Source organism: Columba livia, chromosome 2, assembly GCF_036013475.1.
Source record: "Columba livia isolate bColLiv1 breed racing homer chromosome 2, bColLiv1.pat.W.v2, whole genome shotgun sequence".
NCBI classification, from domain to species: domain Eukaryota; kingdom Metazoa; phylum Chordata; class Aves; order Columbiformes; family Columbidae; genus Columba; species Columba livia.
The window spans coordinates 7,369,304-7,383,275 of NC_088603.1; the positions used below are offsets into that span (position 1 = coordinate 7,369,304).

General features: G+C 40.5%; 1 protein-coding gene across 5 annotated transcripts in view; it reads right to left on the reverse strand.

Moving 5' to 3' along the window:
• Positions 1–13,972, reverse strand: part of XYLB (xylulokinase) — a 110,214-nt gene that overhangs the window by 44,436 nt on the left and 51,806 nt on the right. For all 5 annotated transcript variants that reach the window (XM_021301190.2, XM_065050392.1, XM_021301191.2 and 2 more), the window contains one exon: positions 12,851–12,947. In XM_021301190.2, the coding sequence (XP_021156865.2) occupies positions 12,851–12,947 (97 nt within the window). The remainder of the gene's footprint in view (positions 1–12,850; positions 12,948–13,972) is intronic.

A 13,972-nucleotide genomic window follows, 5' to 3' on the forward strand; every position in this document is an offset into this window, starting at 1 on the left:
GAGAAGAGGGGGTTTTTCATTCATTCCAGCAATGAAACATTACAGTCTCTTTCAGTGTCTTCACAGAACCATTTTGAGTGACTCTGGATGCAGGCTCATCCAGAACAGAGAGAAACTGAAAGAGGAGGAGGAAGATGACAGGAAACAAGCAGGGGAAAGGACTAGTTTCCAGTATTTGGAGTAGAATGGGCAGAAGTTTCTCTGGGCACAGGGTGAGAAAGCTGACAACCATGCTCAGTGCCTTGTCCTACCTCTGCCACATGCTCTTCCTCATAGACAGAGACATCACAAAGGACTTAACCCCAGCATGGAAATCCCATCTCCCAAAGCCAACTAGCACTTCGGATACACTCACTATGCCCACAGAATCACAGGCTGGTTGGGGTTGGAAGGGACCTCTGGAGATCATCCAGTCCAACCCACCTGCTCAAGCAGGTTCACCAGAGCAGATCACACAGGAAGGTGTCCAGGTGGGTTTGAATGTCTGCAGAGAAGGAGACTCCACAACCTCTCTGGGCAGCCTGGGCCAGGGCTCTGGCACCTCAAAGGAAAGAAGTTTCTCCTCATATTCAGATGGAACCTCCTGTGTTTCAGTCTGTGCCCGTTGCCCCTCATCCTGTCATTGGGCACCACTGAACAGAGTCTGGTCCATCCTCTTGACACCCACCCTGAGATATTTATAAACACTGATGAGATCCCCTTTTGGCTTCTCTTCTCCAGGCTGAACAGAGCTTTTACACAGACGAGTACCTTGACTATGCACCAAGCAGATGAGCCCAAAATGCCACATCCATTTTACTCTTTCCTACCTAGATTTCTACTGATTTGGGTCAGTTTAGGATGCAGCACTTTATAAAAATACAAACCAAAGGATAAAGAACAACGTGGAATAATTTAGTGCTGATGCTTGCAGACACGCTTCATTTATTTTTGGATGATTTAATCATATAGGGAGATACATCATGTGAAACTAGCATTTTCCTCGCTAGCTACTAGTATTTAAAGTTAGCGTTGCAGAAGCCACTGAACATTTATTCAGGTGAACTCATGTATGTAATGGAGTTGCCTTTAGCAACTCTCCCTGGCTCCTGGGCCCCCTGTGACCACACTACCTCAAGTTTACATTTATTTTTCTCTGATCATCACAGCTGGGGAGGATTTTAAAACTTTAAACTAGAACACCTTGCAGCCTGCATTAAGCACGGTGCTAACAGCCCAAACCAAGAGGCAAAAGCAGCAAGAGGTTTATTGTAATACTGGTATTTTCCAAGCTCTTATCGAGCAAAGCATTTAATCTAATGTATTACATTTAATGAAGAGTCAGGAACTTGTACTGCAAATAACAGATCAGATATAATTGGAATTTGTTCCACACCACTAGCCTACATATATCAATAAAAACAATAATCACATTGGATTTTGGGCTCACTTCATTTGCATTTCTTAATTTAGTGTTTAACTAATTTAACAATAGTAATGATTTAATTCAAATTAAAATGTAAGGAAAATAAAACAATTTTAAAAAGCCATTAAAGATTTCATTAAGTTCCATCTAAATTAATATTAGCTTTCTTAATATTTTCAGTAAATGATTTTTTCTCTCACCACTGAAACAAACATGAAGTTTCCTCTGTGCAGTCAAGCTTTAGACAAACCTTGTTAGATTTATTGGTATTATTTCAAGCAACTAATTAATATACATTGGAGTTATTTAGAGGAAAAGCACAAAAAATGGCAGGAAAATGGATGAAGCTGTTTTTAAAACACTGCATTCGACTTAGATAATTGTTCTTTGAGCCTTTTATGTGGAGCTCTTAGGCATACACTATCCATTAGATCACATTTCCCATACATTTGCGGTATTGCTCTAAGCATCAGACACACATGAGTTACTCAAGCCACAACAGTTTTACAAGACATTTTCCTGCATCTCCGCATGTCGCAGTTACTTGCACATGAGTGACTACTCAGACAAAAGAACGCATTTCAGCAATATGCCACTTATAACAACTAAAAGGCTTCTGGAAGTCTCCGATCTTGCCTCCCATCCTCTAAATGATACAGAAAACCTATTTGTATGACAGAGGCACTACTATATATAGATATAGTGTGAGCGTGCATATGTATAAACGAAAACTTTATATATAAAACCAGTAGTGTACAACACATCCTTCCTTAGTCCTCAACATAGTTTTGCTTTTGCAGTTTCCTGGCATGTGCAGCTGATTTTGGGGTGTTGGATGTGCCATCGGGTGGATGCACAGAAGAAGCAGATGCAAGAATTCAAACTGAGGCCTCTGTAATCTGGACCTACTCACTCTTACCAGTTTAATGCCTTGCTTAAAGTGAAAAACAGTTAAAAGGCCAATGCCTCTGAGGAGCTATCTGGCTCATTTTCAAGCACATAACAAGGGTTGGAAATGAGGGTTGTAGTCCTGCACTCTCCTGGTTCTCATAATTAACCTTTCTTCATGCAAACGGTAACACAGAAATGAACAGGAACGCCCTTGCAGTCATTACACTGGCCCAGGTCAGATTTAAAATTCGTATTGACCTGTATCACAGCTCATAGCAGCTACTGGAGCTGGAAGAATTTATTAATATCTTTAAGTAATTAATAAAAAAAATTGAATTAAAAACCCAAAAATAAACATGAAGCCACTAGGTCCTGCAATTTACTTAAAAACAAAATTCCACCTTTTCAAATAGGTATGCCAGGAATTTTTAACGCTAATGTGCCTGTGGCTTCAGATGTTCACCTGCATTTCAGAGGGTACCAGGGTTTTATGTTCACAGACAAAATCAGGTATGAAATACAAAGCTTTGTATCATTTCTTCTGCAGCACAAGTGTTCACTTGCAGGTAAACTTAAATCGTTTAACTACAAGTGCACTTAATTTGAAGAGATTATTTAAGCAGCTCTCCACTCGTACATTTGTATTACCATTATAATTAGAACTACTTCAAAATAACAAAAAGTTCATTTTTCACCAGAATAAACACAAAGGAACAAGATCAAGAGCATCTTGAGTGAAGAGGGTGAATGCTTTTGAAAATATCCTTTAAAATCCCTCCAGCTCTGTGACCAGTGAGGACCTTCATTCCAATAGTACTCACAGGGCTGCTACAACACAGGCTAATATATGACATTATTTTCTGCTAGTTTGTATGTTTTAAGTTGGCCACTGAGAAGACCGAAATACATCACTGATTTGTAACAATGCTGAGTGCTCTCCAGCTTTCCAGAATTACTTATCGAGATGCATAAAAGGAAATTGCTATGTACAGATAAATACTGACATTTAGCTGGTCCATAATAAATACCAGCAATGGAAAGGGAAGGAACTGAGCGACACAATCCTGGAAACACACAGGAGGCAGAAAGATGTGTTGGAATAAAGCCCCCAGACGCCTTCATTCAGCACATGGATACCTCTAGGATCCAAAGCTCTATAAAAACAAAGCCCATATTTCAAATGTAATGGAAATTATCTTAATCTGCTGAAAACAAGACATGAGAACACTCTGAAGAAAGCTGCTATCAACGATGGAGTCCATTGACTAAATAGGTAAGTACGCTGGAACTTTGGCTGCCAACTTTAGGCTCAGGAAATGGAATGCACATCCAAGTCAGTTCACTTATTCAAAATAATAATGTCATTTGATACTACTTCTGTAATGAATATATACTGCTTAGTAGTGTTACCTTTGTTAATATTGTTGCTTTGCATAACAATAAACAACATTATGTGTTTATGCACAAACACCTTCTAGTGGAGTTTTTCAGACAGAGCATCCAGCTCATCCAAACTTGGAGGCAGCCACTTCTTGCACTGTCACCGCAAAAGTGGAAATAATAAAAGCGAGCAGATTCATATTTTAGAAAGACACCAGCTGGTATCAACAGACAGAGGCTAATTGAACTTTCAGCCACCAGAACTTCTGAAAACTTCTAATGATTATGCATTTCAGAAGAATCAACTGAGTTTTCACATGGAAGTGAACTATTAGGTCCACACTTCAACGTTTCAGATAAAGCTTGACAAGCGCAGTAGCTGCAGTAGAGGTATCCTCTAAAGAACTATCTCACTATGAGATACTATCAAAAATAAAACCATCACAAACCCACCCTTTGCTTGTATGTATATCCATAACTCAATTTTTAATTTCAAACTTTTGGAAAGGTCTTGAAATTTCTTACTAAGCTTCAAATGTGGCCAAAACGAAGATAAAGACTTTAAAACCAACCAAAGAGGTAGAGAAAAGGCCGTTTTTCAACCCACTCTCTACTTGAGCAGTAATTTATGTACAATGCTCAGCACGGACTCCTGAGTTTAGTTTTACTTTAAGTCTGTCTGATGCTGTACAATCACTGTAAGTGAAGTTGGAAAAAGACAATTCCAGATTTAAGCAAACCTTATCTTTGTGTTCCTTCACCCATTCTTTAGATTTTCCAACTTGGAAAAGTACAGCACTGTTGAGCTGAAGGCCATTGTAAGAGACCATCAAGTCCAGCCTTTTAAACATTAAAGAGAAAAATTATATCAGTGTCCAGAAGCTGGGATGAGGAATTTCATGTCACCTACCGTATCATCAAGGGACTTAATTCTGTGGGTGCTCTAATCTCACTCATCCATACATCTAATTTTTCTACTGCAGATCAGTCCTGTCACTGATCTCAAATTCCAGCCTCCAAGTGCAAAGCCAAACAACTTCTGTTCTCACATCAAAGAACTTTAGAAGTACACACTGCACTTGAAGCTGATTTTTCGTGAACTTCCCATCCTTTGCCACCCTTTACTCTTGGACTAAACTGACATTATGAAAGCCTAGGGGCTGAGACCTGTCATTTTGTATGTGCCATGCATACCTTTGCTAGTGTATAAATTAGACACACCACATAAAGACTAAATAACATCACAGTTTAAAGGCAGAAAAACAAATATCCTTCATGTGCATCCTTGAAAACCACAGGCCAGAAATAAGAAAAAAAGCTGTCCAAATTAATTCTTTCATGTCTGAAGAGAATTAAAGTTACACAAGTAGACTGTGAAATTCCCCTTGTACAAAGACGTGTGAACTTTTACTCGGTTTTCACTTAAACAAGAAATGTGGAGGGTGGATTTTTTTCCCCCTAGATCATCAGAATAAGCACTGAATAGCCGTCCTCTGGAAATCCAGGCCTGGACAGAACCAAAGATTTAGATATTTAAAATTGTTTTAAAACTTAGGCAATACCCTCTTTCAAACTAAGACAAATCTGTGTTGCCTAATCTCATGCAACAAACAGAATCACCACTTAAAAAAATCACTGTACATGGAGGAAAATAGAGCAGGTAAGGAAAGAATTGACTTAGCTAGTAGAACTCCTGTTAACACTGAAAAACCTCCGGTGTGGGCTGATGTAGCTCAAAACATTGAGACACTCAGTGCTCAGAACTGATGCGTAATGTGAGATGTGTAAGAGAGGCTGAATCACCTTAAACCAGAAAAAGAAAAGGGAAAGACAGCTGGAAAGACTGGGGAATCTTGGCGGAGCTGATTGGAGTTCACTAACAGGCCTGTCACATCGGAGCAATGGAAATAAAAATACAGAAAGACATAGGAAGAAAGATTTTAAATAATAAATTTGTAGCATTTGACTAAGCGTCAACTAAGGTAAATGTAGTATTTTACAAGCACAATGATCATCACAACGGGGCATAATTTACAATGATACCAGAAGTGGCTCTTGGTATAAATGATTAATACAAAGCAATGTATTTTATATATACAGCTGTGAATCAGATGAGCTTCCTAGAAATGGCATCTCTTTCAGATTCCTCTGTGTCTGAGACAGAATGGACCACGATGATGCTTTGAACTCACCCTTCTGTGACATGAATTATCTCTTTGGACAAGAGGGACTGTTTTCGGAGAAAACAAACAAACAAACCTTGTTCTTAAAACTGCAAGTGCTAAAGAATTCACTGCACCAGTGTCAATTGCTGCACTGTTTGATTTCAGTTTCTGTTAAAAATCTGCACCTTGCTTGTCATTTGAGGTTTGCCCACTTCAGCTTCCAGTTACCGAACCATAATGTTTGTCTGTAAGGCCCAAGAGTCCTATATTGTCAAGCCTCCCTGCCACAAGAAAGTACTTATAGACTGCAATCATGTAACTCCCTTGCTAATCTAAATGGATTTAAAACTATAGATCAGTCTCAAAAAACAAGCGATAAAAGGAGATGTATCAGATAACCCAACTGATCTCCAAGTCCCCAGCTTCTAGAGATCCATGAAGCTCTAACAAAACCAGCCAGCTGACAGCTTGACTGTTTTTCTGAATACAGCTTGAACAGTACATCCACTGAAAGAGTCATAAACAATCTCTCCTAAGATAAGGGCACAGGAATTGAACCATTTACATACTCGGTCTTTTGCTGACCAAACATTAAAAGTGATTGTTCGAACAATGACAACATTTTATCATTGTGTCAGGAAAGAAAGACAGATAGTACCCCTTCCAATCTTTTTATTAACTCTTCAGAGTTTCTGTCTTCATTGTGTTTCCTGTATATATATAACAACAATAAAACAAAATAAAAGCAAGACAATAGCCACTGCATGAAAAATTCTAGAGCACGTAAGCAGCTTCCTTATAGCACATTAGGTCATTTCCTTCAGAGACATTTTATCTAACCCCCTAAAAATTATTTAAACTAATACTGTACTCTCATGAGCCAAGCAATAATAAAAAGCCCTTTTTGTAAAACACTTGGTCAGGGAATTTATTATGAGCTAACCAACCTTTCCCTCCAGATCACTGGCTTAAAACCAAGCCTTGCTTGATCGTGCCTAGAAGGCTCTGCTACGTGATGAAAGTCTGATGCTCTGTGGGAAATACGAGGGGATACAGTCAAGTTCTTGGCAAGGCCTTGCCCGTCTCACACTGGCACTCTTATCAGCCAGAAGTTTCATCAGAAAACACAAATATCCTCTGCAGCAGAATCACTGGCTTATCTGGGAGGAAGATCCTGCCTTTGATGAATTTGAAAGTACTTCTTGAGTCAACACTCCTCCCTCAAAAATATAGGCTTAAAATTCTAATGGCGAGGGTGGTATTTATGGTCTGTTTGTACCACATACCAAGCGGTATTCTCTGCTCCATCACTATTCGTATATGTTCCACTCTGATTGTTACCACTATTCACTATTATTCTAAACAAGGGACTTCAACCTCGCATCAAGAGCACTATCCTCTAATTATTTTTAAACTGTTTTGCCTCACTTGCTGAAGCACAAGGCCCCTAACAAAGCTGTCACCCTCGTGCTGCCAAAACACCATCAGAACTCCCAGCAGCAAACAGCAAGAGACAAGCACGAAGCCAACACAACATTTTAACATTGATTTCTCTAAGAAATTTAAATCCCGCAGGGCATAAACATCAATTTAATCTGGATGCAACTACAAAATGGCCTCACTCGCAGTGTTCCTTATTTCAGCCAAAACATGGCTACAACTGGAAGAGAAACACAGCGGTGAAGGCAAAGGTGACGGACGGAACAAGGACCCCAACATTCCTAATAATTCATAAGAATTTTGGACACTACGACGACAGAAACCAGTCAGCCAAAGACAACAATCAGCAGAAAAACCCATCTCATGGTCTGACACAAAGCCAGGGTGTTGCAAGGACCGGTGTCATCCAGCCTTGCCAAACCAGACAGTCACTTCATCCTCCAACAGACCAACACTTCAGTGTGAAGCAGCGGCCTTATGTCTCGCCTTCAGGTTTCTGTGTCTCATCATGGCAAGACAAATGATGAAATACAACCCCTAGTTGATATTTTGTGACCTCCCCTCGCTCTGTCAGATTGCCTTTCCAAGTAGACAAAGAGTCTCACACATTATTATTACCTTCAACCTGCCAAAAAGAGCATCAGAAGACAACACCATCTTAAGAAACTGCGGCACCTTGGAGTTTTTTCTCATGTAATCTCCCACTGGGTTCTTCAGAAAATGTGAGTTCCCACTCTGGTCCCTGTCAGACCCCAGCATGCTCTGGCATTTCCCTTTTTTTCTTCATGCTGCAGGACTGCTGTTTTGTTTAAGAATGGATCTCACACAGAATCACAGACTGTTAGGGATTGGAAGGGACCAATCCCCCCATGGAGCAGGAACACCCAGATGAGGTTACACAGGAAGGTGTCCGGGCGGGTTGGAATGTCTGCACAGAAGGAGACTCCACAACCTCCCTGGGCAGCCTGGGCCAGGCTCTGGCACCTCACTGAGAAGTTTCTTCTCATATTTAAGTGAAGCCTCCTGTGTTCCAGTTTGTATCCATTGCCCCTTGTCCTATCATTGGTTGTCACCAAGAAGAGCCTGGCTCCATCCTCCTGACACTCACCCTTTATATATCTGTAAACATTAATGAGGTCACCCCTCAGTCTCCTCCAAACTAAAGAGCCCCAGCTCCCTCTGCCTGTCCTCTCATGGGAGATGCTCCACTCCCTTCAGCATCTTTGTTGCCCTGCGCTGGACTCTCTCCAGCAGTTCCCTGTCCTTTTGGAACCGAGCGGCCACAACTGGACACAATATTCCAGGTGTGGTCTCCCCAGGGCAGAGCAGAGGGGCAGGAGAACCTCTCTGACCTGCTGACCACCCCCTTCTAATACACCCCAGGTACCATTGGCCTTCCTGGCCACAAGGGCACAGTGCTGGCTCATGGTCATCCTGCTGTCCACCAGGACCCCCAGGACCCTTTCCCCTACACTGCTCTCCAACAGGTCATTCCCCAACTTATACTGGAACCTGGGGTTGTTCCTGCCCAGATGCAAGACTCTACACTTGCCCTTATCTCATTGTATAATAAATCCAACCAGAAAGATGTAGTTTCACACATTTGAAACACTTACAACATGTAACACTTAAGGAAAAAAATCGGCTCATTCTTACACCAGTGCAAAGCCATTTCTGCGTCATCCCAGCCAGTACTTCAGCACTAAGGCCAGCCAGGAGAATTCAGGGAACCAACATTATTTGCACGTGATGGATTTATGTGCGTAAGAAACTGTAAATTACATAATAAACACAGACGCGGGATTTTATGGACAAAGCTTGCGCTTGTAAAATTTGGCACCTTCTATCCATCTCTCCCCCCACTGATGACACTTAGGTGGCAGAATCAGATTGCTAAAGGTATCAATGTGACACGAACAGCCCATCAGGCAACAGGAATACCATGAACCCACTGACAGGCACAACAACGTGCAGGCAGAAAGCCCTGCCACAGCTTCAACACAGACCCCAGCCCAGATAATCAGCCAGCCTACAAGGCAGGATTTATTAATTGCTGTTGCAGTTCCACAGAAGCTTATTTAACACAATTCTAGCACACGCCTGACCCAGTATGTATAGATTAGCGCTCAGATTACCATTGACATGAAGGTTTCTACACTGTAGATCAGCACAACACTTAAATATCTATTGAGTACACGTGCGATCAACACCAGAACCCTCACTTGTGTGCTGTTTTCCTTCAGCACACAAAACATACATCATGGCAATATTCACTTCACCCATAAGCAGGCAGGGGGGTGGATTTTGCTCCCAAGAATAATCAGTTTTGTGGGTGTTCACAGGGTCCAAGCAAAGACCATTACAATATTCTCCAGTCAGTGTCAATATGAATTTTAGGATTGCTTGGCCAGGAATAGAAGGAACTCTGAAGTGATCATAGAGATTATTAAAGTACATCCCAGCAGATCAGTCTGAACCACTGACAGCTTTATAGCTGCTGTGATCACCTGTGTCACTGAGCTGCAGGTGCTGTCATTTCTCTATAAAGTTGCCATGGGTTTGACTTCAGAGTCCTCAAATCACACAGTAAGCATGTCTGTATGACCAGCCTCCAAAGCCCAGTTGTGAATTCAGCTTTCAAAAGGGGATGGCTGCAAGCAGAAAAAGGAAGTGACAAAACAGAAGGTGTTTATGATACAATCAAAATCCAGGAAAATAAAGGCAGAACAGCAAATCTTCACCTTATCTACATGAATCTCTGAATCGGAGGATGTAAACAACAGGGACAGACCAAACTTGACTTGTTTGTCTCTAGATCACAACGCTCTATCCGCCCCTTAAGGACATAAGCAAAACAGGATACAGGGTGTTACTGAATGATTTCCCCTGAAGCCTGATTGAGAAAGATTAGAGCAATTAGAACAGAGTGACACACACTTTTAAAATCCTTAAATCACGATTAATGTAAGGTTTAACTTTTCTCCTCAGGATCATCTGGTGACTCTGTGCCATTTTCCAAACAGGGCTGACACGCACATCCCAGCCTCAAAGAAGAAAATCACAAGAGAGAATCCCCTGCCCTCTACTGGCACACAGGCCACACAAACCTGTGCACAAGCACAACCAGCACCTGAAAAGCTGTTTGAAAGGGTTTTTTTCACTATTATTTGTAATTTATATTAGATCTATCATGTACCAGACACACCAAACCAAGAACAGAACCTCACGTATAAAACACCCTTTCAGTACCGTTGAGCTTCTTCCTTCAGAGCTACCTAGACCGAGGATTCAAAACACTGCTCCTAGCAAGATAACACATTCATTAACCGAAAGTAAATTCTAAGGGATTATCTAACGTTTGTCATGTTCACAGTGCGTAACCAAGAATCGTATATGACAGACTTTATTTTTACAAAATTATCTCTGACGGGCGCTGCTGCTTTGCAGATTACAGCCATCCAGGCTGCGTTTGGCCCAAGAAGAGAGCGGCAGGTTCACGTCTCTGCCAAAATGATTTTCCAGCACCTTGGTGCCAGAGCCAAGGAAATTCTCAGCCAGGTTTCTGACTCATTTGCACCACTGAGATGGCACCACACAAACCTCAGGATACCGTAGCAAAGCATTTGTTGTGACTGGCCATGTCATTGTGTAACTCTGCAGATGTTGTGAGCAGTTATTACTGTATTCTGCCATTGGTGTGAACAACAAAAACAACCCAAAAAGCCAAGATTTACACTGCCGTAATTATATTTCTGAATGTAAATCAGCTTGATTGTTGAAAAAATATCACAATAAGTTCCCCATGTAGATAAGGCCTAAAAGGAATTGAATAAACGCGACGGTCTTGACTACTTATTTCATCCAAAAGATAAATAAGCTTTTAAATCACATTAAAAACAAAAAAGCAGCCTGTAAAACAGCAGCTATTGAACAAGAGAAGGTCTGGAAATACCAGAGTAATTCCCACAATGCTCCTCCATGCCCAGAGATGCGTTCAGAACACACCCTGTTTTCAGAGCTGTCACACCAAAGCCTGCCATCACTACACAAATAACAGAATATGACATTTAAATAATACCACCAAGGAAAAGGGGGAGATACGTACAGCCTACAGTACGCACAGCAGTTATTTTTTAAAGCAACTCATCTGTTACCAAATAGCTAAAAGACCCTTGGGATGCAACAAAACAAAAGCATACAGGGTTCCAAGGAACCTGCAGGAACATAACACAATCATACTCATCATCTTTTTACTGTAGACACCTGCAGCATAGAAAAAAAACAACAAAAAACCCAACAAAAAAACCCACCCACAGTTTTTAATGCTTATTAAGCCACATCCTCAAACTACTTGGCCTAAACATATTTACAGACAATTTCTACCTATTTTTTTCTTTATCAGAGTTGTCTGATAGTATAAATAGTTAAACACCAGAGTGCAAGAAGAGCTAAGTCCTGACATTTACAGAATGCAAAAGTATCCTCTTCAGCCATGGGCTTTATAGGCCAAGCTTTTGGAGCAGCAGAATGAAGGATAAACAGGTATTTTAAACACTGTCTCCATAAATAACCTCCCCAAATACATATGGTTTCAAGTATATAAGAAAATATATAGCAGGAAAACCTTTACAGCGTAAACTGATAAGGTGGTGTTGGCAAGCCTTGTGATTTGTTCCAGTATCTCTATTTTCTCAACTTTCAGCTCCTGAAGTTCTGTCTTAAAAACAAAAAAATACATAAGTTCTGTCTTTCCTGACGAGTGATGAAAGCCTGGAGGTTGGAGTTAAGCAATGGCTTGTAACAGAGGAGGCCTGCAGTGGCTTGTAAAGATCAGGATGTAAATAAAAATTATTAAAAAAAAGATAAAACATTGGTTAAAAACCCTCAAGATGATTTGGTTTTTTATAAGATGCCAATGGCTGATACACCAACAGAAAATGCCAATAAAACATCTTACCAACTTGCCTGTACTCTTTTTGTAGAAGTGCACAGCTAGTAATGATTTGATCCCACTTCTATAGGCCAAATACTGGCTGATTTTTTTGTTCCAATGTGCTAAAAACTATTCATATTATAAATTCTAGGGAGCAGGATCTCTTGCTTCCTAAATCACAGAGAGGGAAAGGGCTTCTGCTTTATGAGAAAAGTGAGGTAAAGAGGTAAGTGACCAGCTTATCCAGGAACCAAACATAGATTTCAGATTTTCTGAGTTCCAGTTTTCTGCTCTAGGCAGAAATCTGGTCTTCGTTTCACTTAACAAGCTACTGAGGCCCTAACTCTTATTTAAAAATTGACAATGCAGCTCAGTAACAATGAAACAGCAAGAATACTTGAAAAAGAAGTCATCTTAAAGTTAAACCATTGCTCTTTCTATAGCCATCATCTGCAAAAACTTGCCCTCAACACACCATCAAAATTTTTTTGCAAGAGGCTAATTTAGAATACATACCAATTTCTGTATCCACCAGGCAGGACAAGAATCACAATACTGCTGTTACTGTTGGGACTCCTACCTTTGTGGTTTTGAGCTCTAGTGCCATTAGTTCTGCAGCTTTTTCATTACACTTACTGACTTTATATCCCAGCTTTTCAGCATGAATCCTCTTGGCCATGAACTGCCCTTCAATCAGCGCTCGTATTTCCACCTCCTTCGGAAAGTCTGAAACCTGTATCAAAGAGAGAACATGCTGAGTTAACTAGCACCTTACACAGGTGCCAAGCTGGAGACTAATTAAAAACACAAGATGGATTTATAATTAATTATCCTTGTCTCCACCCCGAAGTCTGCTTTCAACTAGGCCCAGTTCTTCACTTAAAAACACAAGATGGACCTAAAGACTCGTGAGAGAGAACGCAACCCATAACCTCGGCACTGGTGGCAAATCCATCAAACTTGAAATCAATGCACAATAAGAGGTTCTGGCACAAGTCGTAAACTCTTCTCTATGCACTTCTGAGCACCAAAGGCTGCTTAAGAATCAATATCTCAAAAATATAATAATAAAGCAAGTAGATAAAATTCAGATGCATTAAGCAATATTACAGAAGTGAAACTGTGTAGTCTTTTCATTAGTTAATTTAGTTGCTGTATATAACATTTTTCTGTCCTTTCGTCAACCAGACAATGGGAAAGGCAACAGAAACAGGAAACTATTGAACTGCAGACAAATACAAAGAATCTTGCATAAAAAGTTGAGTTTTTCCATGCACTACAATAAGTGCCTGCAACTTGTATAACAGCTAGAAGTGATTAAGCGTTCATTGAAACAGCAAACATTGAAGTGCTACTCTGCAAACACAAGATAGCATCTGTCTCTGTTCACCTAGGTGAGGTCTAATCGACCAGGAGTCGTGATTGATCAAAGACATCTGTTGAGCTTCAGTACCACCCAGAAAGCCAGACTTTAAACAACATCCATTCCTCAAAAGAAAGAAGAGATACAAAGGACTTTTCTTTCTATAGCATAATTTCTAATTTAATTCCAATTGGACTTGAGCCCGCGTTTACTTACATAGCACTACGTGACTTGTAGGTTACTCCAAAACACGCAGGGCAGACAAATGAGATCTTGTCTTTACATCCACATTCAGAGCAAGATAAAAGACAAATAATACAGCCCAAAGTTTCGACACATCCTTATCTCTGTGTCTGAAACTTAGAAGATGGAGACTAAGTCATGTAAGTGCACTA